Source organism: Podarcis cretensis, assembly GCF_951804945.1.
Source record: "Podarcis cretensis genome assembly, chromosome: 7".
Taxonomy (NCBI): Eukaryota; Metazoa; Chordata; class Lepidosauria; order Squamata; family Lacertidae; genus Podarcis; species Podarcis cretensis.
Genome location: NC_137176.1, coordinates 5,936,931 through 5,964,930, shown reverse-complemented (window position 1 = coordinate 5,964,930; position 28,000 = coordinate 5,936,931). Strand labels below are relative to the sequence as shown.

Below are 28,000 nucleotides of genomic sequence, written 5' to 3'. Positions count from 1 at the left end.
AAAGTGTGGTCTTGTCATCTGGGCAGCCCACTTCACTGCTGCTAATGCAGTGGTTTGACTTCTCCTCTGAAGGCACACTCCACTGTCTCATCAAGGCAGATGGATGCTGACAACAACAAAAATCTCTCCGCATCGAAAATTAGCCTGTCAGTGGCTAATATCCTCCTCTCTGACATCCAGTTTTCTATGTGCAGGGAATTAAATATATACAAAAAGAAACATTTGATCAGTTGAGACCCCACCTCACCCACATGCGCATGCACTCACACAATACGAAGCAGTGCAGCTCAGACACAGGTTTGCCACCTCAGGACTTTGACATCTGGAGAAGTATATGCACACATTTCATGCCAAGTAGAATGAACAAGCTACCTGCATGCACAGTGCCATTGGTCTATGCACAAATATGCACTCCTAGTGCGTGGCTGAAGTAATTCCTGTTTGGGGGCGGGTTGGAGAGAGCAACAGGAAGGAAGCCTGCACTGAACAATGGGAGGAAATGGGACAACTGGGGGGGGGGAGGCTCAGCGAGCGCAAAGTGGTGTAATGTGCAGCAGCTAGATTCACGGAAAAAACATTCAGCCTGGGATGTTTTACAAGCAAGACTCCTAAGGATACCTTATAGCCCTCCTGTGGCACCAACCGCTGCACCCACGATGAGTGAAGAGGGGGGTGAGAACAGGTAAGCCATTGCCAGAATTACAGTAGTTTAATCCAGAGTAGTTTCGGTAGCAGTTGCATGGGCGAAAACTTTCCTAACTGGGGATGGGAGTGAGTCAGGAGAGCTGCCAAAAGCACATTGTGGAGCCGATACGTAGCCATGGCTAAGAGACCACCAGAAGCTCCCAGGTTCAGATCTTGCACGTACCATGAATGTGCTGGGTAGCTCTAAGCTAGCAGCTCTGCCTCAGCCCCCATCACCCGCAGCCTCCCAGAGGCACGAGACATTTGACAGAAGCGTAATGGAAAAGAAGCTCCTTGAAAGGGAAGTGCCAGGTGTACAGGCCAAGTATTTTTCATATATACATAATGTTGGGGAGAAATACAAGTTCTGATTAATTCTTTTAAATCATTTCATTTATTTCATAATCCTTTTATTTATTTCTTGAACACGAAGTGATTTGCACCCAACCAAGTGATATGGCCACAACCCTGAAAATGGCTGTGAGCAGGAGACAGACTGTGGTCCCTCCAGCAGCTGCTGCCGTTCTTACAAAGTAGAATGTGGTCTCGTTCAGTAAGACATTTGTGTTTCTTAAGCATTTAATGCAGATTAGATACAGATCACAAGTATGCATCCTTTCTTTGAAAATTAAGAACGTGTTGATGGACTGTTGGGAATCTTTCCTATTCCAAGACTTTTGTACAGTGCCCAGAAAGCATTTGCTATTGGGCACCTAATTTAGGAATGAGAATACATGAGTAAATTCAGTATGTTGTGTTTTTTTTAATGCTGAAAAAAGACCATCCCTGTTTTTAGAACATAGGGATTCTTTTGCCTGATTAGATCAAGATCCAAATAATCCAGCTTTCTGTTTCCAACAGTGGGCTGTGAGAATCCTCCAGGAAGCTCACAAACAAGGCATGAAGGTGACATAGACTCTGTCCCCCCCCCCCCCCGCCACTGCCGCCCCCCCCCCCAGTAACGTGGTATTCAGGGGTACACTGTTTCCGAACTTATAAGTTCCATTTAGACATCATAGCTAATCACAGTTGACAGACCTACACTCCATGAATTGGCCCAAACTTTTTAAAAAGTTTCTAAATTAGGGTAGAACTACATACAGCTGCATGCATCTGCACAAATGTCTGATGGTGGCTTTTCTGAAAGAAATGCAGGTTTTCGAGTGGGATTTGGATTTGAGAAGCCAAGGGTGGGAGGGAGATGGCATTTAACTCTTTTCTACCCACCATATCTCTGCTCCGCATCTCTTTCTCTCTTTCATAAGAAGAGTCCTAGATCAAACTAAAGGCCTATCTAGTCCAGGATTCTGTTCTCACAATGTCCTGGTGCCTATGGGAAGGCCCACATGCAGGAAGTACGTACAACAAAACTCTCCTGCTCATGGTGTCCTGCAACAGGTTTTCAGAGGTTTACCACCTCCAGTCCTGACAGCAATATAACACAGAGAGAGAGAGCGCACACCACAAGCCACTTTGCCTTTTGCAGTGTTTGAAACATGTTTGGAGATGCTGTCTCAAAGGTTTGGGATGAAGGTGGGGATGAAAAACCTGGTATAATAGCAGCATATAACATTTTAGAAATGAATATGGGACCCAGGGGGAGCAGCTGGGGATGGTTTTGTACAGAAAAAAATGTGAGTGGAGAACTAGGCATCCCCCCCCACTGCTTCTGCCACTTCTCCATTCCAAATCTTCTCTTCCTACAGCTTCCCTCCTAGGGAAAAGCAGCTGTTGTGCTTTCGTTGCACCCCTTTGCATGTAACATTTGGTTAGGATCTGCATCTTGTGGTCTGAGACATCTGCCCTTCCAGAATAAGCCATGGCAAAGATCCCATATTCCACCTTCTACATAGCACCATAATGTGAAACTGAATTAAACAACTAAGGGAAATCAAATGAACACAAGACGTGGGAGTCAGGTAAATAAGTAAGAAATATATTATTTTAATTCATTTTGCAAGAACGATGATTAATCAGGAGTGCGGATTGCCCAGGAGTGAGACTTGCCAGTTCCGGATTTAGACTGAATTTTTGTAAAGACCAGCATGCGCAAAGGAAAGTCATTGGTCTCCATCTATTTGCAGAAACCAGAGAGATTTCTGAGCTGATAGCAGGAAGGGCTTCTGCAAAACAGTGGGGGGTGGACCCTCCCATCCTGAGTCTGCCTAGCAGGCTGGATGCTGTCTTAGTTGCTGGCAGACGGGCTGTGTGAAGGAGGTCCTTGCTGTGTGTGACTCACAGTTTGGTGACCTCTCTCATGCCCTCAGCCAGCAGTCAGGCAGATTACAGCAGTGCCTTTCCAGTCACAAACCCCTCCCCATATTGGTCACCCCGGCAGAATCTCACTCCAGCCACAATCCAGTTGTTTCACTCTGGGATGGGCCTGCATCTTCCTGCACAGAGGACAGGGCTCTGAATGCTCTGCCGGCACTCTCACAGAGACAGCACAAGAGCAAGCAAGGGCTGATTTCTCAGGACCTACAGAGACTGCATATCAGCCCAATGTCAGGACTCTGTGCAGAGCCAAGTTTTGTGTGACAGAAGTCTGTCGGCCCCATCTTCCTGAGAAAGTGGGGGAGGGGGTTCCATGTGAGACCATTGCTGTTCTCTGGGAACTTTTGTCTACGCGAACTTTTAGCATGAAAGGTATGAGCACCAAGAAAGCCAGGCTACAGGAAGGACAATTTTATGCTGCTGAATTATTCTCAAGGTATATGAACTCCTGAGCCTTTTTATCTGCACAAATTGGACACAAGGGTGGGGGGTGCATGAGGCAAGCCAAGGATTCCCATACACTTAGCTCTTCTCCATTCCTCCCAGTTCCAGGAGAGATGTTCTGCTGCCTTCCTGTGCCAGGTTTTTAATTGCTTTTTTCCCCTTTCCCTCAGGTGGTAGGCTGAAAAAAGCTCTCTCCTTCCTTGCCAAGGGGACATGCACCACCAGTGCTCTGTGGACTCTGACATTGCAGACTGGCTGGCCCTCATCCATCTGGAGAGATACTGGGATACCTTCAAGAAACATGGATATGGCTCCGTGAAAGATGTGATCTCTCTCAGTAAGGAGGACCTGCAGAAGCTTGGCATCACCGCTACTGGGCACCGCAAAAGGATCCTGAATTTAGTGCAACAAACTCGACTGCTTGTGAGGAACAGAAGTGGGCACATGGCAGGAGATGCTCGTTACAGATCTGGCAAGTGTGTAGATTCCCTGGATGGGACTAAGGTGGCAGAGAAGAATGAAGTGGGCACAAAGAAAGACATCTTGGTGGAAACTATTCCCAGCCTAGGGGTTGATCTTGACTCTGAAGACAACAGTCAGCATCCGCGGTTGAACAAGGAACCGACGCCTCCTGTGACCAAGCCAGTGCCCAAACCCAGGACGTTGTTTCCTCGTGCACATCAAGCAGCCAAGCCAGAGAAAGTCTCATTGGCACAAACACCTGCGCCTGTCTGCAATCCCACGTCTTGCTCTGAAGAACCTCTAAGAACGTTTATTATTCTGGAGGGATTTGATCCAGGGGAAAGTACCACGGATGCTGAGAGGCTTGAGTTCAGTCCAAAGCACCAGGCAGGGCCAGGAGACAAAGTCCAAGGGGTCACCCTGCCACCTCAGAGTAGACCAAGGGAGGGCCACTTGGAATATGCTCTGCAGTGTTTTGCTCCTAAGAGTGGCATGAGTGGGGAGGTCAGGTGTGTGCATGAACTCACCTCCTCATCCACCTTCAAGAGCCAGCCTGAGGACACCGTCAGTCCAACGGAGTCGAGGTCAACTGCCGGCCAAGTGCAGAAAGAGCCCTTGCTGCTTCCTTCTGCCCTCACCAAGTCAGCCTCCCCAGAAGAGCAGAAAGAGTCTGTGTCAGATGTCACTGTGCTCCCGCCAGTGAAAAGCATGGAGGCGAAGGAAGCTGTGAGGAGTCAGCCTTCTGACCTGGTCAAGCAAAATGGGACTGTGACCGTGGAGAATGCCAAGTGAGTATCTATGCCTTTCCTAGCAGTGCTCTTTCAGGAAACCAACAGAAAGGCCTCAGGTAAAATAGGAATGGGGTCATTTGGTTGTGGAAGTTGCAGATAATTACTTCTACACCCCAGTCCTTTGGAGTTGATGACTGGATCCCTGTTGGACCTTGCAGCCAGCCAGCCTGCCTTAAGTGATGCACAAGGCTAGGGCGTATGTGGGCTGGAACAAAGGCCTTTTCATGGCTCTGAGAATGCATTTGTGCATTCCTGAGGAACAGCGTCCCACAATTGCACTACCTAGTATGCCAACGGAAGCTGGTCCCATATAGCCCTCATCTTGGGTGATAGGATGGCATGGAACCTAGGATATTTCGCATCCTGAAAACAAAAACACTGACCTTTTGCTCCGCAGTCAGTTTGAGACATGCCAGGGCAGCTCTAGGGATCAGGGTCAGGTAGGGTTGTTACAAATGAATCCTTTAAGAGGTGCAGTGAGTTTTAAAGTTTTAGGGGTTTACTTGCAAGTTCACATTGCAGGGCTTCACACTTCTCATGAATGTGGTTGCCAGGCCTGGTTCAGTGGTGCTGACTCTTGAGGAGAGCTTCACTCCTAAAAATCTAAAATGAAACCCTACTACACTGTCAGCTAGTTCCAGGCAAAGTCTAAAGTTAATACATAAAATGAGAAAGAGGTCAAACTTAACAGTGACCATGACAAATCCAGAATGTAGCAGCTAGACTGGTGACTGGGAATGGCTGCCAAGAACATATAACCCCGGTCCTGAAAGACCTACATTAAATTGTGCTCGGAAACATACTGGGAGCCAAAGTGTTGGTGCTGACCTTGAAAGCCCTAAATGGCCTCGGCCCAGTATACCTGAAGGAGATTCTCCACCCCCATCGTTCTGTCTGGACACAGAGGTCCAGCACCGAGGGCCTCCTGGATTTATATCTCTGCTCCATTCTTGCAGGTCCTTGGGACAGCTCTGCCTGGATCATCCTCCACAGGGACTTGATAACAGATCAGGTGAGAGCGACAACAGCATCCTTTGTCCACTTAGCTATTGCTACATGGGAAGAGCTAGAACCACATCAAACATAGGCGCCAATAAAGGGGATGGACACTGTGAGAGTAAATGTTGGTTTATGACTCCTAAAGTCATGAGTCTATGTACACTTCCTAGGGGAACTGGCTGTGTTTACCCTTCATGGGCACAGGAGCCTAGGAGTTCAGAGCCCACCTGAGAAATGCTAAACACAAGGCCCAGAACAGACAAGACACAAGGGGCTCTGAATTTGTTTGGAACAGCAGCGGTGAAGAAGGAAGAATGTAAATCCCCATTGTCAAAGCTGCTACATGTGTGTGTTTTGCACTGTGAGACAAATAGCAGTTGGAGGGTGGATTAAGATTGGGGGAAGGGCCCTTTTTATTCAGGGGACTCAGCTATACAGCTGCAAAGCGTTTTTTAAAAAAGCATTTTCACGTTTTTTAATGTGTGTGTAGATTCCACCCAGGTAGAAACAAACATGTGGGATCCAGAAAATCTCCTGCATCTCATCTGTTTTGGCCCTCTTGAGAGCCAAGAGACCAGTGAGGGCTTTTCTTGCTGCCACTTCAGCCCTTCTGACATTTCAGCTTTTGTTTCCCCACAGGACCTGTTGAGGAGTCCATCAGTCCCTACTGCGAGAGCATGTTTGGGCAATGGTGGCCTGCCCAGGAGCAGGTGAGGAGATATGCAAATATGGAGTAAGGGGCAAGGAGTGTGAAAGCCAATGAGAATGCTTTGCATTGATTCCTGCTCAGGCTCAGTTCTGCTAATTCAAGAGTCCACCTTATCCCTTACACACCCAGTAGATCACAGGAGAGTTTCTCCTGCAAGTTCCAGAGATCTCAGAAGCCCACTCCACAGTAACTCGAAGCGGGGTTTTTAGTGTGGCTGCCTCTGTCCTGTGGAACAGCATTCCTGTTGTGATGCAACAGGCACCCATGAGCTGCACTTTCGAGAAAGCAGTTGAAGACATTTTTGTTCCAACAGGTTATCTCAGCTGGATAAATGGGCTGCAAGGTTTTAGTTTTGTTTAAAGTGTATTTGCTGCTTTGTTTTGAACTGTTTTTAATTATCCTACGTGTAAATTGCCTTGAGAAGGTGGCTTAGAAGATGATTAATAACAAGCACAACAACATCAGCCATGATCGAAGCAGCTGCTCACTACACCTCAGAAGTGGTTAGGGGGATGCCAGAGGCCTAGCATGGCACCCCACTTTCTATGTTCACCCCCACTTTTCTGAGCAATGAGATGCCCCAGGCACACAGCACTTAACCGGGATTTGGTTTCCCTTGGAAGGAGATCCTCTGGAGGCTCCCAAAGTTCTGTAATAATGGAGCTTATGTCCAAAAGCACATAAGGTCTAGCATAGCTGGAGGCACAGCTTAGCACTCCCGACATACAGCCAAAGGTGGCCAATACCTTCCTGCCCTGATTGTGAGCTTTCTCAAGGCGTCTGGGTAGCCACTGCTGGAAACTTAAAACTAGGTTAGATTGATCTTTTGATCTGATCCAACCTGGCAGCTTGGTGTGCATCAACTTGTACACAGGGCATAGAGTTCTGGAGCTTGTCTTTCAGCAGGCAAAGAAAAGGAAAGGAAACAAGAACTACCTTTGTCTCCTAAACATTCTATGAGAATCTTCTTCCAGGCTGCAGGATCCCTTGAGTGGCAGGAATACGAAGAGTTGCCAGAATGTGCACCAAACCAGGGAGAAGAAAGGCCCGTGTAAGTGGTTTTAGCTACTATTCTCTCCCTACTTCTCAACTCTTTTTTACCAGTGTTAAAAATAAGCTGAAAGGGGGGCAGGGACACACTGGGAAATATCTCAGAAGATGGCATCTCATTGGTGCAGTCTGCAAAGAAGTTCACCAAACTAGACAGTGCAGAGTAACTACGGGCATGGGCTTCCACCAGGTATGATCTGGTTCAGCACTACTAGTGGTTGCCTGTCTTTCACGTGAAGCAGAGAGGGACTCACAGGATCGGCCATCACGCAGGGCTTGTCCACACTTCCGCTTGTCCTGTGCATAGAAAGCAAGGATCTGGGCAGTTTTTTGCTTGACCTGCACTTTCTAGGTACGGGTCTGAGTGGTTTTCCCCTTGCCCCACTCCTTTCCCAGGGAAAACTTGCTCTTTACCTTTGAATCAGAACAAATGGCAATCTGCAGAAAATCTGATTTCCATTTGCTCCAGTTGAGCGCTAATAAATGGTTTTCCCCAGGGGGAAGCAGTGGGACCAAAGGAAGTGTGCATAAGCCCTAACTGTACTCTAACTCCCCCTCTGCTTGTCAATTTCAATGAGGAGAGCAGGACAGAGGAATTGGACCGGCAGGGGCTGGTGTTCCTGTTTCCTGATCTTCTGTCTTCATTGCTCCTCTAAAGGGCATTTTGAAAGGAACAGGATTGCCTTTCTTGCTACCAGCTGCTGTGGGAGAGAACTGAATTGGTTCTATAGCTGAAGGGCTTTCCATGCTACAAGAAACAGGTCTAACGTCTTTCTTTCAGGAGCAGAAACACCAAGATAGAAGAAAAGAGCCAGTCCATGCAGCCAGTCCACATTGCCCAGAATGAGACGGAGGGATACTCTTCAGTGGAGGCTCTGTGGGCCAAAGGCTCCCCATTCAGACTCTCTGACCACCTGTATCCTGATGAGACTTCAGAGGACCTAACCATCTCCCCCTATGCCAGCTATACCTCGCTGTCAGAGCGCTCGGTCACTGTGCTCAACGGCTGGCTGGACAAGCTGTCTCCACAGGGGTAAGTGGCAAGGGAAATGCGCCAAGTTAAAACCTGTGTGGAAACAGGCTCTTTGCTTACTTGCAGTCATTTATTTGCCTCTTTCCCAATAAACTGCCTAGAGCAGTGCACACAATTTAAGCATCAGAAATCACGCAAGCTGAAGTAACTACAAACACAAAAACAATAATTACATCTCTGCCGGAAAACTGATAGTTCTGTTTTGGTAAAGAGTAAGGTCCTGGACAAGAAGAAGAAATGCTGAGATTTATACACACCCAGAAGTGAAGGGCAGGATCTCTAAGCCCTGATGTGTGAGAGTAGGCTGCATCACTCTGTGAAAGAAATGCACTCTGCACATATGCAGAGTATTTAATCAGTAAACAGATTGACTTAAGTCTTTGGTGTATTAATCATCAAGGGCAAATTTTAATGAAGTGCCAATTAGGAACATAACATGTTTTGGGGTATTTGAGGCTTTTGTTGTTGTTGTTGTTCTTACTCTTTCTCGGATTCTTTGCTCCAAATTGCCCCCAGTTGAAGATGACCCGGGGGGGGGGGTCACATGTGTTTCCAAGCAGCATGGCTTTAGGTGTTCAGATTATCTATGAAAGGCACATATATTGAAGTTTTGATAATAAGCACATTTATTGAACAGCTGAAAGGCATACGATTAGTCCATTAAACAGCCTTTACTCCTCAGCCTTAGCTGAGAGGCTTTCTGCTCGAGAGCTGAAACCTTTTTGCAATAAGTCTTAAAATCAGTTCTAGGACTGAGCCCTGCTGGTACCAGAGTCAGGCCTTTCTTAAGCTCTATCAGTGCAGAGAGGTGCCCCTGATAAAGGGCTCTGGACTCAGCCGGCTTTCCTTTTATTCCCATCAGGAACTATGTCTTCCAGCGACGCTTTGTCAGATTTGACGGGAAAAGTCTCATGTATTTCAACAATGAAAAGGTGGGACCAGAAGAAGAGAAACTCTGGCTGCTAAATGCTGCACATTTGGTGGGGGGGGGGGTGCTCAGGGAGACCCGAGTGGGAGACCGAAGGGAGAAGACAATGGGAGGTCCTGGCTCAGTTGAGGAAGGGTGGGCCCTTTCTGTGCATGTGGAGGAGACATGGCTGTGGGAGGGGTCATTGTGAGACAACCATCCATTTAGGGCCCCAACATCCCATGCAAGAGCCTTTGACCCATCTGTTTATTTTCAAGAGCCCGGTTGCCAAGCTGGTTTGTTTTGTTTTTTTGCCTTCTGGCTGGGGAGGAAAAACCAGATCTGCATAAGATATAACTAGATTGGGGAAATGACAACACTGAGCTCCCTTTGTCTCTTGCAGGAGCCGTATCCTAAAGGTTTGGTTCCCCTCTCTGTCATTGATGTGGTGCGCTCCACCAAGGACAACAAATTCCAAGTTGTCACGAAACACAGGATCTTTGTCTTCAGAGCTGAAAGTGAGGGTGAGAAATCCCATCCTGAACCCCAGCAGAGAGCACCCGCTTTCTTATTTTTATGTTTCAAATATTCGTACACACACACACTCTTGTGATCCTGTTCACTGCCCACAATTTGCCCTTTTCACTTGACTTGGTTGAGAGAAGGAGAGCGGCCTGTAGCTCTAGCAAGAGCTGTCTGACAATGGAAGGGACTCCCTCAGGAGGTGGAGACTCTAGTTCCTTGGAGGTTTTTAAGCAGAGGTTGGATGCTTTCCATGATTCATTCGTTCAGACCCCTGGCTCTCACTTGTGGGGTGCCTCAGGGTTCCGTCCTCTCCCCCATGCTTTTTAATATCTACATGTAGCCTCTGGGAGAGATCATCAGGGGGTTTGGGCTGAGTGTTCATCAGTATGCGGATGATACCCAGCTCTACCTCTCTTTCAAATCGGAACCAGTGAAGGCAGTGAAGGTCCTGTGTGAGTGCCTGGAGGCGGTTGGAGGATGGATGGTGGCTAACAGATTGAGGTTGAATCCTGACAAGACAGAAGTATTGCTTTTGGGGGACAGGGGGCAGGCAGGTGTGGGGGACTCCCTGGTCCTGAATGGGATAACTGGGCCCCTGAAGGACCAGGTGTGCAGCCTGGGAGTCATTTTGGACTCACAGCTGTCCATGGAGGTGCAGGTCAATTCTGTGTCCGGGGCAGCTGTCTACCAGCTCCATCTGATACACAGGCTGAGACCCTTCCTGCCCGCAGACTGTCTTGCCAGAGTGGTGCATGCTCTAGTTATCTCCCTCTTGGATTACTGCAATGCGCTCTACGTGGGGCTACCTTTGAAGGTGACCCGGAATGTACAACTAATCCAGAATGCGGCAGCCAGACTGGTGACTGGGAATGGCTGCTGAGACCATTTAACACCGGTCCTTAAAGACCTACATTGGCTCCCAGTACATTTCCAAGCACAATTCAAAGTGTTGTTGCTGACCTTTAAAGCCCTAAACAGCTTTGGCCTAGTATACCTGAAGGAGCATCTCCACCCCCATCATTCAGTCCAGACACTGAGGTCCAGCACTGAGGGCCTTCTGGCAGTTCCCTCCCTGCGAGAAGTGAGGTTACAGGGAACCAGGCAAAGGGCCTTCTCAGCAGTGGCACCCGCCCTGTGGAACGCCCTCCCATCAGTTGTCAAAGAAAGAAACAACTATCAGACTTTTAGGAGACATCTGAAGGCAGCCCTGTTTAGGGAAGTTTTTAATGTTTGAAGTTTTATTCTGTTCTTAATGTTCTGTTGAAAGCTGCCCAGAGTGACTGGGAAAACCCAGCCAGATGGGCAGGTAGAAATTGTTGTTGTTGTTGTTCGTGCTGTGTGTGTCAGTTCCTACTGAAACTTTACTCTGGCCTTTGGCAATTGCCCTTGCAGCTCAGCGGAATGAGTGGTGTAGCGCCTTGCAGCAGAGAGTGGCTGAGCAGCGGCTGCTGTGTCCCCGGCCGTGCCTCAGTGGCACCACTCATCTCCAAAAATCTGGGCACCTGGAGCTCAAAGGCTACAAATCCAAGCTATATGTGGTGCTTGTCCTGGCTGAGATGTGGTTATACAAAAGTGAACAGGTGAGCACCAGAGCCTTTCAGCAGTCAGAAGCGCAGTCTAGATAACTTTCTGAACCTCCCCAAATACTTTTGAAACAGATTTTTTGGTTCTGTGCCTTACTTAGGAGTTTGGAGGAGCAACTTGGGGCCCCTCTATGTTTTTTCTGCCCTTGGACTTGGAAGAAGAAGGACCCTTGCCTCTCCATTAGTAGAATAAATAGTATTGTGTCTGATAATGGGATTGGAATGATGTCAGCACTGAGGATTTAACTGAAGATTTAAATCTGTTGGAAGAACAAGTTAGCAGTCAGCATTTCTAAACAAAAGAAATGGAAGGAAACATGTTTTGGCTACTTTTTATGGCTTTTGCTTTTGTCGGGGATAGAGCTGTAAATCTGTAATGGGAACATCACTGTGGCTATAAGCTGAAGTCTGATTATTATTGTACCAATTTCACCCACAGTTCTTTAAAATGGGCGTCGCCATCTGCCTCATTGAGATGCATGGCGCCACTATCCGAGAAGCCAAAGGCCGCACCTTTGAGCTCATCACCCCATTCAAAATCTTCAGGTAAGACACATTGGTGTTACAAAGTGGGGCATCCACATGCTGAAGAATTGCATGCTGGGTAGAACCAGCATTAAGCACTGGCAAGGCTGAGCCCACAAGACCTACTGCTGATCCTAGAAGCTGAGCCAGTCTCTCATTTCTACATAGAGGTGCCTGGCAGTAGCAGAACAAAGAAGAGTGCAAGAGAGCTGTGCACCCCACTGCCTCCTCCATGTATACCTTCCATTGAGAAATGGAAGATGGTCCCCAGAGAGCCCTGTAGCACCACAAGGCATTGAGCAATGACTCTTCCACTCTTCTTAGCCATTGGAGCACAAGGAAGTCTTGCTCCACCGCTGCTAGGTGCTCCACGCATGAGAAAATGGCAACTTGCCCTATAGACAACATTGCTAGGGCATCTGGGAGAGCTTTCCTTCCTTGTGACACCTGGAAGGAGCACAGCAGCCAGCCTCATGGGCTTCCCAGCGAGGGAGGTTTCCTGCCTCACTTCCTTCAAGTGCATAGCCCTCTAGGAAGTAGGAACTTGTTTCAGAAGCCCTCTTGGCAGGGGCCTCAGGGCAAACACAAAGGTTTCCACTGAAAGCAAGCAAGGAAGGATAAAAGTAGCAGCTTTCTTGTGCTCCAAGGAGCATGAGGGCATTGCTACTTTACTCTTTCCTGGAAAATGAGCTTGCTGCAAAGTTCCCTGCCTGGAAGGTGTAGAGTACCAGCTCCATCATGCTTCACTCCCTCCATCAGAGCCCTGGAAATTTTTGTGGTGGCTGGAGATGGAGGCATGATGGAAGGTAGGCAATCCTGTGTCCAAGAGCTCCCCCAAACCTGATGCCAGCACCCCCACCTGCTCAGGTATCTGAAAAGGGCAGGGTATTGTTCTCTCAGGACATGGGGAGGGTTTGATAGAAACTGCAGAGGGACTGCAGTTTATTTAATGTCATCCTTGGCTGTGTCTGGAGAAGAAGCAGCAGCCCATTTGGGCTCTGGGTGTTGCAAGCAGAATATTTGTGGCATTGCAGGGTGTTTTCTGGGAAGACAGAACCTGCAGTGTTAGATCTGTGTTCCCTTAGTTTTGGAGCAGAGTCTGAGCGAGAGAAGAGGGAGTGGATGGAGGCCCTGCAGAACTCCATTGCTGAGACACTCTATGACTATGAGGTGGCTGAGAAGATCTGGTCTAACAAAGCCAACAGGTTCTGTGCCGATTGTCGCACCTTGAGCCCTGACTGGGCGTCCGTCAACTTGTGTGTGGTGATCTGCAAGCAGTGTGCAGGCAAGTGCATCTGTGTGTTGTTGTGCACCTTCCCATCTGCAAGATGGTGTGGATGAGAGAGTGGATGAGGATGTCTTCGTTATATGAGGATATGCAGGAGGAGAGATGGAGGAGAAGGCCGCTCCATACCTTTGGTGGCAGGCCAAGACTAGGCATTCTGGAACTGGAAGCAGTACCAAAATGTGAGTCCCACAACCTAAGCTACAACAGATTTAGTGTCTCTGACAGTATGCCTGAGGCCAGAGCAGCGTCTAATCACCCACTCAATCGAGTTTTAAGTGCTTTAGGTAAAGGTAAAGGGACCCCTGACCATTAGGTCCAGTCGTGACCGACTCTGGGGTTGCGGTGCTCATCTCACTTTACTGGCCAAGGGAGCCGGCGTACAGCTTCCAGGTCATGTGGCCAGCATGACTAAGCCGCTTCTGGTGAACCAGAGCTGCACACGGAAACGCTGTTTACCTTCCTGACGGAGCGGTACCTATTCATCTACTTGCACTTTGACGTGCTTTTGAACTGCTAGGTTGGCAGGAGCTGGGACTGAACAACAGGAGCTCACCCCATCGCGGGGATTCGAACCGCCGACCTTCTGATTGGCAAGTCCTAGGCTCTGTGGTTTAACCCACAGCGCCACCCGTGTCCCCATTTTAAGTGCTTTATACTGGAGTTAATGAGCAGCTCTGCATGAGGCTGGAGCTCAAGAGCTGCTCTCATGGCCTCTCATGCAGATGCGGCTACTTTGGGCCTGGATATGAGACTGGCCCTCTGGGCCACCTGCAGCTGCATCTCATGTGTGTCATATGAAGTTTATGCTTTTATAGCCTCCCTGCTTCCACAGGTCAACACCGGAGCCTGGGCTCCAGCATTTCAAAGGTGCAGAGTCTAAAGCTGGACACAAGCATCTGGAGCAATGAGATGGTTCAGGTACTAAGCCTTTCCTTGAGGGGCCAGAAACTGGAAAAAAATTAATAATGGTAGGGACTAGGTAAAGGGTAAAAGGACCCCTGACCATTAGGTCCAGTCACGGACGACTCTGGGGTTGCGGCGCTCATCTCGCTTTATTGGCTGAGGGAGCCAGCGTACAGCTTCTGGGTCATGTGGCCAACATGACTAAGGCACTTCTGGCGAACCAGAGCAGCGCACGGAAACACTGTTTACCTTCCCACCGGAGTGGTACCTATTTATCTACTTGCACTTTGACATGCTTTTGAACTTCTAGGTTGGCAGGAGGAGGGACCAAGCAATGGGAGCTCACCCCGTTGTGGGGATTCAAACCGCCGACCTTCTGATCGGCAAGTCCTAGGCTCAGTGGTTTAACCCACAGCACCACCCGCTAGTAGGGATCTACAGATCTAGAAGGGACTAGATCTATAGAAATGCAGAGCACAGTTGTGGAAAGGAAGGATTGATGGGTCTAGTATTAACTTGAGATTCTTGACTAGCTTATGGTGCTCTTCTTCTTTGACCCCTTCTGGGGATCTGGAGCGTGCTCTTCCTCCAAGCTGAATGTCACCCCAACTCTCTTTCTTTTTTTTCTTTTTTTTATAAATATTTATTGAGATTTTTTAAATACAAAATGCAAAAATAATAAACAATATGACATGTATCATAACATATTTTCAAAGCTTCTTTGGACTCCCTCACGTCTCCCGCTCCCACTTACATCATTGTAAACTTTTTCCAGCAATTTATCATCTTGTTTACATTCTTAAGTCTCGTTCATTTAATTTAGTCTAATAATTCTCCAAAAGGTTTATATTTTCCTCAATCTCACTTATCATCCAGATTACGTCTAATTTAGTGGTGCTCAATTATTTATGGTCTGGCATCCTTCTTAACATTCAACCAAATTACAGTATTTTTGTAAATAAATCCTAAATTTCTTCCAGTCTTCTTCAACCCTCTCCCAGGTCTCGGATTCTGCCGGTCATCTCAGCCAATTCCATATAGTCTATCAGTTGCATCTGCCATTCTTCCAGTGTGGGTAGATCTCGAGTTTTCCAGTGCTTGGCGATGAGTATCCTTGCTGCTGTTGTTGCATACAGGAAAAAAGTTCTGTCCTTCTTTATCACCCTCTGGCCGACAATACCCAGGAGAAAGGCCTCTGGTTTCTTGGGGAAAGTATACTTAAATACCTTTTTCAACTCATTATATATCATTTCCCAGAAGGCCCTTCACTCTAGGGCACGTCCACCAGAGGTGAAAGAATGTTCCTTCTTTCCCTTTACATTTCCAGCATTTGTTATCAGACAAATGGTATATTTTGGCAAGTTTAGCTGGGGTCATGTACCATCTATATATCATTTTCATTACATTTTCCTTCAAAGCATTACATGCAGTGAAGTTCAACCCAGTGGTCCACAACCTTTCCCAGTCCTCGAACATGATATTATACCCAATGTCCTGTGCCCACTTTATCATAGCCGATTTAACCATTTCATCTTGTGTGTTCCATTTTAACAGCAAGTTATACATTCTTGAAAGTACCTTCGTCTTAGGTTCTAGCAGTTCTGATTCCAATTTCGATTTCTCCACCTGGAACCCTAACTTTTTGTCATTTTTGAAAACTTCTTTAATCTGAGCGTAGTGTAACCAGTCTCGCACTTTATCCTTCATTTTCTCCAAACTCTGCAATTTCCAATTGTCTCCATCTTTTTCTAAAATTTCCCAATATTTTGGCCATTTGGCCTCCATATTGGGTCTTTTTTGGGCCTTAGCTTCCAGAGGTGATAGCCACCTTGGAGTTTTGTTTTCCAATAAGTCTTTATATTTTGTCCAGACATTGAACACTGCTTTTCTGACAATATGGTTTTTAAAGGCCTTATTGATTTTAACCTTATCATACCATAAGTATGCATGCCAACCAAAAGCATTGTTAAAACCTTCCAAATCCAATACATCAGTGTCTTCGAGAAGTAGCCAATCTTTTAGCCAGCAGAAAGCTGCGGCCTCATAATACAACTTTAAGTCCGGCAGGGCAAAGCCCCCTCTCTCTTTCGCGTCGGTTAATATCTTAAACTTAATTCTGGGCTTTTTGCCCTGCCAGACAAACTTAGAGATATCTCTCTGCCACTTCCGGAAGCACTCCGTCTTGTCCACAATCTGTAGTGTTTGAAACAAAAACAACACTTTTGGCAATACATTCATCTTAATAGCAGCAATTCGGCCTAACAAAGAAAGTTTCAATTTTGTCCAACTATCTAAGTCTCTCTTAATTTCTGACCAACATTTTTCATAATTATCCTTAAATAGACTCAGATTTTTTGCTGTTATATTTACCCCTAGGTACTTTACTTTTTTAACCACATTTAATTCTGTCTTTCTCTGAAACCGTTCTGACTCTGTATCTGTCAAATTTTTTCCCAATACCTTGGTTTTCTGTTTGTTTAGTTTAAATCCCGCCACCCGACCAAAGTCTTGGATCAATTGTAGTACTCTTTTCGTACTAGATTCTGGCTCCTGCAGGGTCAAAACTAGGTCATCTGCAAAAACTTTGAGTTTATATTGTTTCGCTCCGACCTCACCCCAACTCTCTTTCTTAAAGCTATTCATCATGCTGGGGAACGAGCAAGTGAACAGGTTTTGGGCAGCGCACCTCCCACCTTCTGAGGCCTTGCACCCCGAGGCCAGTGCTGAGCAGAGGCGAGAATTCATCACTCGCAAGTACCGCTATGGGCGCTACCGCATGCCACACCCACAGTACAGCAGTCAGGAAAATATTTTGCAGGTAAGGCCATGATGTAAGTTGTTATGCATTTGGAAACCCATCCTGAGGATACGAAGGAGCTATGAAGGGGCTGCAATTCCCACATGCGAATTTCAGTGCACTGCCCACACAGGCAGGAGGTGGGAAGCCTTTGCTGTTATCCGGAGGGCTGTTGAGCTGCCTTTCCCAGAGATTCAGACTGCAGCATCTGAAGCTGCTGTAGCAAGTCGGCTACCTTGAGTGGCTCCACTGCTTTTATTTTCTCAGGCTCTGTGTGTGGCTGTGGCTGGGCCTGGACTTCTGAAGAAAATGTTGCAGTTCTTTGCAACCACCAAGGAAACTGAGGCAGGAGGTTGCGGGTTCGTTTCTAAAGCCAAGCCCTGGGGCAACAATGGGCAGGACCAACAAGGCAATTGCCCAGGTAACCTCAGACATGTCTGTGTGTGTGTGTGTGTTTATGCAAGAGGATAAGCATTTTATCCATTTACAGTGGTGCCCCGCAAGACGAATGCCTCGCAAGACGAAAAACTCGCTAGACGAAAGAGTTTTCCGTCTTTTGAGGTGCTTCGCAAGACGAATTTCCCTATGGGCTTGCTTTGCAAGACGAAACGTCTTGCGAGTTCTTGCGAGTTTTTCCCCTTTTTTCCCCTTTTTTTCCCTTTTTCTAAGCCGCTAAGCTGCTAAGCCTCTAATAGCCACTAAACCGCTAATAGCGCTAAGCCGCTAAGCCGCTAATAGCTGTGCTTCGCAAGACGAAAAAACCGCAAGACGAAGAGACTCGCGGAACGGATTAATTTCGTCTTGCGAGGCACCACTGTAATCACATCACATCTTTCCCAGCGGACACTCCTAAATTTTGTTGCTATGTACTTGTTTCCCGATATCAGCTCATAAAAAGTCCAGTAAGTGTGTTTAATTTTACATCACAACCTTTTACAAAAACATCAGTTTCCTTTTCCAAAACTACTCCCTGGAATTTGAAGCAAACTATAGGAGTATGAAAGCTGGTTTTGAGCAAAGACAAGCTATTATTTTTAAATGAAATTATTTGTACAGAAGATTTCACGTTTGTCAGCTATTGAATTTCCACTCAGTTCTACAGAATGTAATCTTTGCACTTCCTGCTTGCCTGCCTCCTTCACAGAATATTCTGTAGATGTGTGTTCGGTGACAATGTATGGGCATTCCTCAAACAGGATACACAAATGAATTTTGTGCATTTGATAGGCAATGTCAGTGTGGAGGAATTGAGCTCAGAAGGAGTCTACAATGAGATTACACAACCTGTGGTACACCAAGGCTACTTGTACAAGGCCCCAGTTGTGACAAAAATGGCTGCCACCAAGAAGAGCAGAGAGGGTAAGTGTGAGGAAAGGGTAGGCCCCACAACCTGTGGGTCAAATGGAGTAAGGCCTTTGGCCAACGCTCTCTCTCTCTCTTGTAGACTTTCAGAGAGTCTGGTGCTCACTGGAGAAGTTTTTCCTCTTCTATGAGACTGACAGGAGCTCCGAGCCCGTGGGGAAGATAGAAATGGCTGATGTGATTTCACTGGGTGTGAACAGAACAGATGGGCTGGTTAGTCCTATCTCCTCAGAAAGGTATGTGAGAATATGACATATTCAGCTCTTGTCCTCTTCCATCTAAAAGCTATCCCTAAAATGAATCATGACAGAAGTCAGGTCACATCTGTGTGTTGCTAGTGGTGATGCCACACAGTTGCTCTCCCTGGCAGCCACCGGATGTTTCATGCTACTTCTTGTCATTCATCTGCTACCAGAGCCGTCTTTCCCATTGGTCTTAGTTGTGCGTTGCGCCAGGGCGCTGGCCTCTCAGGGGTGCCCTAGCAAGTGGGGGAGCTGTGTGACTTTGCCGGCAGACTCCCCTTTCCCTGCATGCCCGCCAGCTGCGCCCCGCCAACTATATGGCTGGCAGACGTGCAACTTCCTTCCCATGCCTCCGCAGGAGGAGAGCGATCCCCGCAGAGACTCTGCATCTGCAAAGACGGCCCTGCTCCCGGTTGTTGTTCTCCTACTGCTTCCTGGCGAAAGGCAGCACGCAGCCTTCTGGGGCTGCCTTCTTGGGCAGCCCGACACTGGAGAGCATGTCCACCAGCACGTTTTCCTACTTGATCACTGCCACCACGCTGGGGATCGGGGCGGTGGGGGAGGCAGAGGATATTTTCCACCCCCCTCTCCCTTGTTTTGGAGTTGCGGGGGGGGGGGCGCCAGAGGGATCTTTGCACCACGGCGCTGGATATGCTTAAGACGACCCTGTGTGCTACTGTTGGTTTTCACAGTGCTTTGCTGCTCTTGCAGTAACCACAACGAAGTGAGTTACTATCATTCATGTCTCAGATGTATATGGCCAAATAATTACTCCATATGTCAGAGGAAACCATGTACAACTTTCGTACAGCATTGGAACCATTTAAACCTACCCCTCACATAGACTCCTGTAGAAGTTAAAAAGCACCTAATGTAACCACCTTACTGAAGAAAATACACCGGAGAGGGTTACTAAAAAAACACACACCACTCCCTTAAATAGACTTAACTATTCATTGCAGAGAATGCGGAAGGGGGCATTTTAAACATGGCAACAGTTGGTATCTCTTTTTTAAATATGAAAGAAATATTGGTGTCTAACCCAATGTTTTCAAGTGAGATCATGGGAAAGAAATGTCAAAAAGCAGTACACCTGCATGATATCTTGTTTTACTGGGGCTAGGAGTTTGCAGGGAAAGCGGGAGCAGAGTGGTTTATTTAAGAAAAGTTACATCGCATAAAGACCCATCTGGTAAGGTCACATAAAATAACAGAAAGCGAGGACAAGTCAAGGAAAGTCAGATTTAGAGGACTGTAGCTTGGCAGGGCTTTGGCAGGACAGCCCCACATGAGCTCTGCTGGACATCCCTGTCACTCACCTCTTCTGGGATGAAGTTGCTTCAGCAAATATCTGAAGCCTTACAAAGGTTGGCAGTGCCTCTTCTGCTGTTCCCTCCCCCCCCCAAAAAAAACCAAAAACCTGGCTGTGCTCTTTGGCTGGCCTTGGTCCAGTTCCGTCACCACTTGTTCTGTGAGGTGAATGAGAAGGAACCACTGCTGGGAACTGGCCCTCGGAGTCTGAGGAAGGCAGAATCACACCAGTTTCTTTTCTTTTTTTTTAATAATTTTTATTCGTTTTTCAAACAGATAATAAAAACAATATAGAACAATATAACTTCAAACTCATCATTTCATACCCTTCTTTCTTTTGACTTCCCCATACCTCCCCATCCCTGCATCCTTGTTTAATAGTTCTTTAGCAACCCTTAAGCCCATTGTCTTAATTCCCTTTCATCAAGATTCCTTTAGTTTTTTTGATTACTGCTGCAATTCTTTACCTCTTACCCCCTGACATCTTAGTATTCCTCAATTTTACAATTATTTTTAAGATATATTTTAAATTTCTTCCAGTCCTCTTCCACTGTCTCTTTCCCCTGGTCACGGATTCTGCCCGTCATCTCGGCCAGTCCCATAAAGTCAATCACCTTTGTTTGCCATTCTTCCAGAGTAGGTAGTTCTTGCGTCTTCCAATACTTTGCCAGTAGAATTCTTGCTGCTGTAGTGGCATACATAAAGAAAATCCTATCCTTCCTTAACACCACTTGGCCCACCATGCCCAAGAGGAAAGCCTCTGGTTTCTTAGGAAAAGTCCACTTAAGGACCTTCTTAATTTCATTATAGATCATTTCCCAGAAGGCTTTAACCTTTGGGCAGGTCCACCAAAGGTGGTAGAAAGTACCCTCAGTCTCATTACATTTCCAACACTTATTATTAGGCAAATGGTAAATTTTTGCAAGCTTGACTGGGGTCATGTACCACCGATAGATCATTTTCATAATATTTTCTTTTAAGGCATTACATGCAGTAAATTTGATACCGGTGGTCCATAACTGTTCCCAGTCAGCAAACATAATATCATGACCAATATCCTGTGCCCATTTAATCATTGCTGATTTCACCGTTTCATCCTGTGTATTCCATTTCAGCAGCAAGTTATACATTTTTGATAAGTTCTTAGTATTGGGTTCCAACAGTTCTGTTTCTAGTTTTGACTTCTCTTTCTGAAATCCTACTTTCCTGTCCTGTTTAAATGTCTCATTTATCTGATGGTAATGCAACCAATCTCGAACCTTAGGCTTTAGTTTCTCATAACTCTGAAGTTTCACCCTTTCACCATCATATTCTAGAATCTCATGATATTTTGGCCATTTAGAGTCCATATTAAGCTTTTTTACTTCCCTTGCTTCCATTGGTGACACCCACCTGGGGGTTTTACTTTCCAGCAGATCTTTATATCTAGTCCAAACATTATACAATGCTTTCCTTACAATATGGTTTTTAAAACTTTTATACACCTTTACCTTGTCATACCATAAGTATGCATGCCAACCAAAGCTATTGTCGTACCCTTCCAGATCCAAAATGTCAGTGTTCTCTAGAAGTAGCCAGTGTTTCAACCAGCAGAAAGCTGCCGATTCATAATAAAGTCTTAAGTCCGGCAGGGCAAACCCCCCTCTATCCTTTGCATCAGTTAAAATCTTAAATTTAATTCTGGGCTTTTTGCCCTGCCAGACAAATTTTGATATGTCTTTCTGCCACTTCTTGAAACAGTCCATCTTGTCCAAAATCTGCAACGTCTGGAATAAAAACAGCATTCTAGGCAATACATTCATCTTAATAGTAGCAATTCGGCCTAACAAGGAAAGTTTCAACCTTGACCATATTTCCAGATCCTTCTTTACCTCTGCCCAACTTTTTTCATAATTATCCTTAAATAGGTTCTCATTCTTGGATGTTAAGTTTAACCCCAGGTATTTTACCGTTTTTGTTATTTCCAAGCCTGTTTCATACTGGAAACTCTCTCTTTCTTCCATTGTTAAATTTTTTTCCAACACTTTCGTTTTTTGTTTGTTCAATTTAAAACCTGCTACTCAACCAAATATTTCAATTAGTTCTAATACTCTTTTAGTACTAGTGTCTGGCTGTTGCAAGGTCAATACTAGATCATCTGCAAATGCTCTTAACTTGTAATGTCTAACCTGCTCTTAACTTGTAATGTCTAACCTGAACTCCTTTAACCAACTGGTCCTTTCTAATCATGTTTAACAAAACCTCCAGGACTGATATAAAAAGCAAAGGGGATATTGGGCATCCCTGCCGTGTACCTTTTTCTATGGGTATTTCTTCTGTTACCACATTGTTTACAATTAACTTGGCCTTTTGTTGGGAATATATTGCACCTATACCGTTTTCAAAACCTTGACCTACCCCCATCCCTTGGAGATTCTTTTTCATAAAAGTCCAACAGATATTGTCAAAGGCTTTCTCCGCGTCCACAAAAATCAAGACTGCTTTCCTGTTAATGTCAACATCTAGCAACTCCAAAATGTCTATAATGTTCCTCACATTGTCTGACATATATCTCCCTGGGAGAAAGCCTGTTTGGTCCTTATGAATCTCCTCTATCAACACTCTTTTCAATCTTTTTGCCAAAATGTCTGCAAAGATTTTGTAATCCACATTGAGTAAAGATATAGGGCGGTAGTTTCTAACCTGGTTCTTCTCAGTTTCTGTCTTCGGTATAAGTGAGATGAAAGCCTCTTTCCACGATTCAGGTGCCTTTTTCCCCTTCAGAATTTCATTGCAAACTTCCTTCAATGGTTGTATCAACCATTCTTTCAGCATTTTGTAATATTTAGCCGTCAGGCCGTCTGGTCCTGGTGATTTTCCCAATTTCGTTTTTTGGATGGCACCCTCTATTTCTTGTTCTGTTATTTCCTCATTTAAGATCCTTTTACTTTGTTCTGGAATTTTTGGTAGGCCGTATTTTCTGATGAATTCTTCTATTTCTTGTTCATTAATTGGCCCTTGTGCATACAATTTCTTAAAAAAACTTTGAAAACAATTGTTTATCTCATTAGGTTTGTGGATAATTTTTCCATCCATTTCTAGACTTGTTACAGTGTTCATTTTCTGCCTTTTTTTCAATTGCCATGACAGAAGTTTCCCACATTTATCCGCTGATTCAAAAGTTCTTTGTCTCATTTGCTTTATCTTCCATTCTATTTGTTGGTTCATGAGCTCCATGTACTGCATCTGATAAAACTTTATTTCTCTCAAAATCTCATGGGACTTTGGTTTAGACCTCAATTTCTTCTCTCCTTCTTTTATTTTTTCTAAGATTTTTTCCTTCCTCTCATTTTGTTGCTTCCTCTTTATAGAATTCTGTTGGATTAGGAAACCTCGCATCACGGCTTTGCTTGCGTCCCAAATTATTCTTTTCTCCACATCTGTTTTCCTGTTAATCTCAAAATAATCTTTTAATGTTTTAAGGGCCTTCTTGTGAATCTCTTCATCCTTAAATAGGGTGTCATTCATTCTCCATCTAAAGGATCCAGTTGTTGTTAGTTTCATCTCCATCTTCACCGCATTATGGTCGGAGCAAGTTTTTGGGCATATTTCTACTTTTTTTGTTCTTGACGCCAGACTGCTAGAAATCCAAATTTGGTCTATTCTTGTCCATGTCATTTTTGCCTCAGAGAAGAAAGTTCCCTCTCTCTCTAGAGGATTCCTTGTTCTCCAAATATCAATCAAGTCCATAGTTTCAGTCATTTCAAAAAAGATCTTTGGTAGTCTCCCTTCTTTTGAGATCACTTGTCTCTGTGCTTTATCCATGTTTGTTGAGACAACTCCATTCATATCTCCCATCATTACGATTTTGTAGTCTATAAAGTCAACTAGTGTCTCATGCAACTTCTTAAAGAATTCGGCCTTCCCCTCATTTGGGGCATATACTCCAACAATCAAAATCTTTTCTCCTTGAATTTGTATTTCAATTGCCAGGTATCTTCCTTGTTCATCTTTAAATATCAATTTTGGAGCCAATTTTTCCTTTGCATAGATCACCACACCTCTTTTCTTCACTTTGTCTGATGAGATAAATTCTTGACCAAGTCTCTTATTTATCAATAATTTCCTGTGTATCCTGGCAATATGGGTTTCTTGTAAACATATTATATCTAATTGTTCTCTCTTCAAAATGTGAAAAACTTGTCTTTTCCGAGGAAGGTTCAAGCCATTACAGTTCCAACTAAGAAGTTGCAGAGACATTTTGTATTTAAGTAGCTGTTCCTCCAACTGCTCCAAGCTTCTGTTCTTCCTCCGATGGTGGTGGTAAAAGTCCAAATGATAGATTTGCTATATCAGGTGGTTCTTTCTCCTCTGCAGTTCCTTTCTGCAAATCCTCCAGGTATCTCTCCAGAAATTGTTCTTTGTCCTGAATTGTTTTTATTTTGATCTTTCTTCCTTTGAAGTTAAAGGACAGTCCTTGTGGGAACTCCCATCTGAATGGTATGGTGTTTTTCTTCAACAGATCTGCTAGGCTTTTATAGTAAGTTCTCACCTCTAAAATGTATTTGGGAATGTCCTTAAAAATCTGTATTTGACAGTTTTGGATCACCAGTGCCTTTTGATAATGCAAGTTCAATATTTTATCTCTTTCTTCTTTTGATCTCAGTGTAATTAGACAATCCCTTGGTTTCTTGTCCTGCCTCCTGCCCAGCCGAAAGGCTGTTGTTATCTCAAATTCATCATCTTCCTCCCATTCCTCTTGCCAAAAAGCTACAAAGTTCTCTGTAAGGAATTCCACAAGGTTGTCCCCTTCCCCTTCAGGAACCAATCTAAGTTTTAAATTCTTCTCTTTCCTCTGAAGTTCCAGTAAAGAGAGGGCTGCATCATGCTCATTCACTTTTTTAATAATAGGCCCAAACTTTTCCCTTGTCTCTTCAGCCGTAGTTTTTGCACTTTCTGCAATCTTTCGTGTTTCAGAGCTCTCCTGGATTAATCTATTTATAAAATCTGTGTTAGACTTTACACTGGCTGTATTAACATCTAGTCTTGTTGTCAACTCTGTTAATTTTTTGGAGTTCTCTGTCGATAGCTTTGTCAGTGCTTCCAGAGATTGATTTATTTTAAGGAGTGCCTGTGTCATAGGATCCATAGAAGCTGCTGTTTTTTCCTGTGCAGCTGGTGCAGTTCCTGATATGGAGCCCCTTTTCTTCTGGGATTGTTTTGCTTTCTGCCTTGTTACTATCTCTTCTGTAGGGCCACTCATATCCTCAAGGTCGTTTTCACAGAGTTAGCTTCCAAGTGGAAAATCCCACTGTTACTTTTCCAAATGCAACAATTTCACTTAAGACCCTCTAGAGGGAGCATTCAATTGTATCCAAATGGCAAGGAAAGAAAAAACAAAGAAGCAAGAAAGTATAACAGTAGCCAATAATTTCCAATGTCTAAACCGTAAAGTCTCTGTCTTCTATGTAGCCAAAATGCAACAGGGTAAATCTAAGGTCCAGTAACTTTGTTACAAACAAGCCCCCACTTTAAAAAGTTTGACAGTTCATATCCCGGTGTCTTGTTTGGGCAGCCCGTCCTGGGGGGGTTTGACAGTGGAAGGTCTTATTTTCCCAGTAATTTTCCGGCAGGTTAACAATGTCCCAATCCCTTCCCCCCTTCTCCTGCCTGTCGGGGGGGGAAATTTAGTCCGATGTCAGTTTGACAGCTTAAAAAAAAAGAAAAGTTCCCTTCAAATGCAGCTTGGTTTTTCGTTGCTTTGTTTCTCCTGCAGCTCCGGGGAGGCAGACTTCCTTAATTTATGCCTTTCCCGTTTTCAGCCAAATTTCTTATTTTAGTGTCCCGTCAATTTCCAATCTTACTCACGGGTGTTGTAGTCAATTTCCAGTTACAGGAAGGAATCGGCGCTCTCTGTTCATGGCGACGCGGTTTCACTCCGCTAGCTGGGTGACGACTCTCAGCACCGCGCTTACCCCGATGCCGCTCAGAAGCCTTTAAAAAGGCTCCTTCACAGTGCCGGGGGGCGCAAAAGGTGCCCACCGAATCTCCTTTGTTCACAGGCTCCGCGCCTGTGATTTTAGGGGTCCCCCGCTCGCTGTAGCGGGTAAGACCCGAACTAGCGAAGCAGTCCTGCCTCGGAGCTCGAGGCTCGGACCGCCATTAAACGCTGGCGCCGACCGGAAGTCTCGAATCACACCAGTTTCCTCCTTGTGTGAGCAGCCTGTGACTCTTTCTCATGTGAGGCATGTCCGAGGTGTGGCCGAGCACTAACCTCCTGCAAGATGGAGGAGATCCAGGACTTCATTTCTCAAAATTTCTGTTTTATTCCTTTAAAAAGTTCCTAAATGGAATTGAGGCCACGATGCTCTGGGACAGGAGTTCAAACTTCTGTCTGCACCGTTTTCCCAATCTAAATTGTCCTCAAAACTGCTATTTTCCTTGCTGGGGAGAATCATAGAATTGTAAAGTTGGAAGGGAACTTGAGGGTCATCTACTCCAACCCCCCTGCAAGAGAGGAATCTCAGCTAAAGCAAGCATGACAGATGGCCATCCAACATCTGCTCAAAAACCTCCAGCGAAGGAGAGTCCAGTGCATCCCCACTAGCAGTTCTGTGAGGCTGGGGAAGAATTTGTGTTGGGGAAATGACCAGAGGCGAAAGCACTAAGACATCTCTATTTTAGCACAGAATTATAGAACTGTAGAGCTGGAAGGGACCACGAGGGTCATCTAGTCCAACTCCCTACAATGCAGGAATCTTTTGCCCAACATGGGGCTCGAACCCATGACCCACGATTCTGAGATATTAAGAGCTTCCTGCTCTAAGCTATCCCATGCTTTATGGCCTCATGTCTTGCCTGTTCTGGCTCTGAGTAAAAGTGGAGGAATTGCTTCCCCAGACAGCCATTCTCCATGACCCTATCATTTGCTTCAAACAGGTTCCACTTCACACTGGAACTGTATCTGAGCAGCGAGCGAGTGCAGCAGCTGGGGACTGATGGGCCAGACAGTTTGCAGTCCTGGGCCAGTGCCCTTGGCAAGGTAATGGTGTGGAGCAGTAGCATCCCATGAAAAGTGTCAAAACACTGGATTATTCATGCACCTCCGAAGCACAGGCACCACCTTATGCTAACACAGCCAGTCAAACTATCCTTCATTAGGACACTCTAAGCCCAGGTCCAGTATGTGATCCCCTTTATTGTTGTTGTTGCTGTTGTTGTCATTCTTTATTTCAATATTAGTCACTTGGCACTTAGGAGTCCTGAAGTGTCTCACACAGTTTTAAAAGCATAAAGCATGTCATTGAACAAAGGAACAATTGCTATGCGGTAGATTCCTCTACTCTGGTTTCATGCCAGACTCATCTGCACACAGCCCTGTGCCCCATGTGTCTTCCAGTGAGGCTGTATCCTTCTGACCTGACCTTATACCATTCCTGTCCTCAAACAGGAGGTTGATGGGCCAATATCCAGCTTGCATGCTCTGACCAACCTTTACAGGGCCTGTGCATTATCCTTTTGGCTTGCCTCTCCAAGTCTGCTTTCTTATTCCTTTGCAGTGGTTCACCCCTCTCAGCTGCCACTGCCTGCTGGGCTACGAGTTCCAGAAGGTGGGCAGACTCTGCTACAAGTCAATGTTGAATCCCAATCAGTGGCTGCAAGGTTTCTTCATCCTCCAGAAATCTCATCTCTTCATCTGCCCAGGAGAAGAGGGGGCAGCTGAGGACAGCATCAACCTGCGGCAGCTTCAGGAGCTCAGTGAGTAGACCCTGCCCTAAGAAACGAGAGATCAGTCCCCAACTTTCAGAGCAGCCTAGATGCCAACACTAGCCTTTGAATGTTATAAACTTATTGCTTTTATTAGTAGTAGTTTTTCTGGCATGGAAGCCTCATTCAGGCTTAGCTGAAGGCATAGGGCTGCACCCTTCTGCACGGAGCTCTTCTCTGATTTCCCTATGCACTGCTTTTTTCCCCCTTGTAGGTGTTGTTCCTCTTGCTGATGATCCAGAGAAGAAAGAGATGCTGATCCTGGTGGAGATGGGGCGGTGAGATGTGTGAGGAGGAAGGGCCCTCAGATAATTCAACAGAGCAAAACCCAGCTTTCCTTGGGAAAATGTGGTTAGCAGCAGCAG

The 28,000-nt window shown here is 45.6% G+C and overlaps 2 protein-coding genes across 3 annotated transcripts in view; one reads left to right on the top strand and one right to left on the bottom strand.

Moving 5' to 3' along the window:
• LOC307220043 (protein diaphanous homolog 1-like) overlaps nt 1–28,000 on the bottom strand; it is a 509,109-nt gene that overhangs the window by 443,798 nt on the left and 37,311 nt on the right. The gene's annotated exons all lie outside the window — the stretch shown is intronic.
• ARAP3 (ArfGAP with RhoGAP domain, ankyrin repeat and PH domain 3) overlaps nt 1–28,000 on the top strand; it is a 46,379-nt gene that overhangs the window by 1,862 nt on the left and 16,517 nt on the right. Inside the window, exons 1-19 of one of the 2 annotated variants that reach the window (XM_079983453.1) lie at nt 532–682; nt 3,573–4,652; nt 5,612–5,667; nt 6,294–6,364; nt 7,338–7,414; nt 8,195–8,446; nt 9,309–9,378; nt 9,757–9,877; nt 11,271–11,458; nt 11,901–12,007; nt 13,072–13,271; nt 14,107–14,192; nt 16,813–16,995; nt 17,242–17,395; nt 18,202–18,333; nt 18,419–18,572; nt 26,808–26,910; nt 27,428–27,626; nt 27,850–27,913. In XM_079983453.1, the coding sequence (XP_079839579.1) occupies nt 3,616–4,652; nt 5,612–5,667; nt 6,294–6,364; nt 7,338–7,414; nt 8,195–8,446; nt 9,309–9,378; nt 9,757–9,877; nt 11,271–11,458; nt 11,901–12,007; nt 13,072–13,271; nt 14,107–14,192; nt 16,813–16,995; nt 17,242–17,395; nt 18,202–18,333; nt 18,419–18,572; nt 26,808–26,910; nt 27,428–27,626; nt 27,850–27,913 (3,254 nt within the window). In that variant the 5' untranslated portion in view covers nt 532–682; nt 3,573–3,615. Of the gene's footprint in view, nt 1–531; nt 683–3,572; nt 4,653–5,611; nt 5,668–6,293; nt 6,365–7,337; nt 7,415–8,194; nt 8,447–9,308; nt 9,379–9,756; nt 9,878–11,270; nt 11,459–11,900; nt 12,008–13,071; nt 13,272–14,106; nt 14,193–16,812; nt 16,996–17,241; nt 17,396–18,201; nt 18,334–18,418; nt 18,573–26,807; nt 26,911–27,427; nt 27,627–27,849; nt 27,914–28,000 lie in introns of those variants that run through there. The other variant, XM_079983454.1, reaches the window with a different exon arrangement.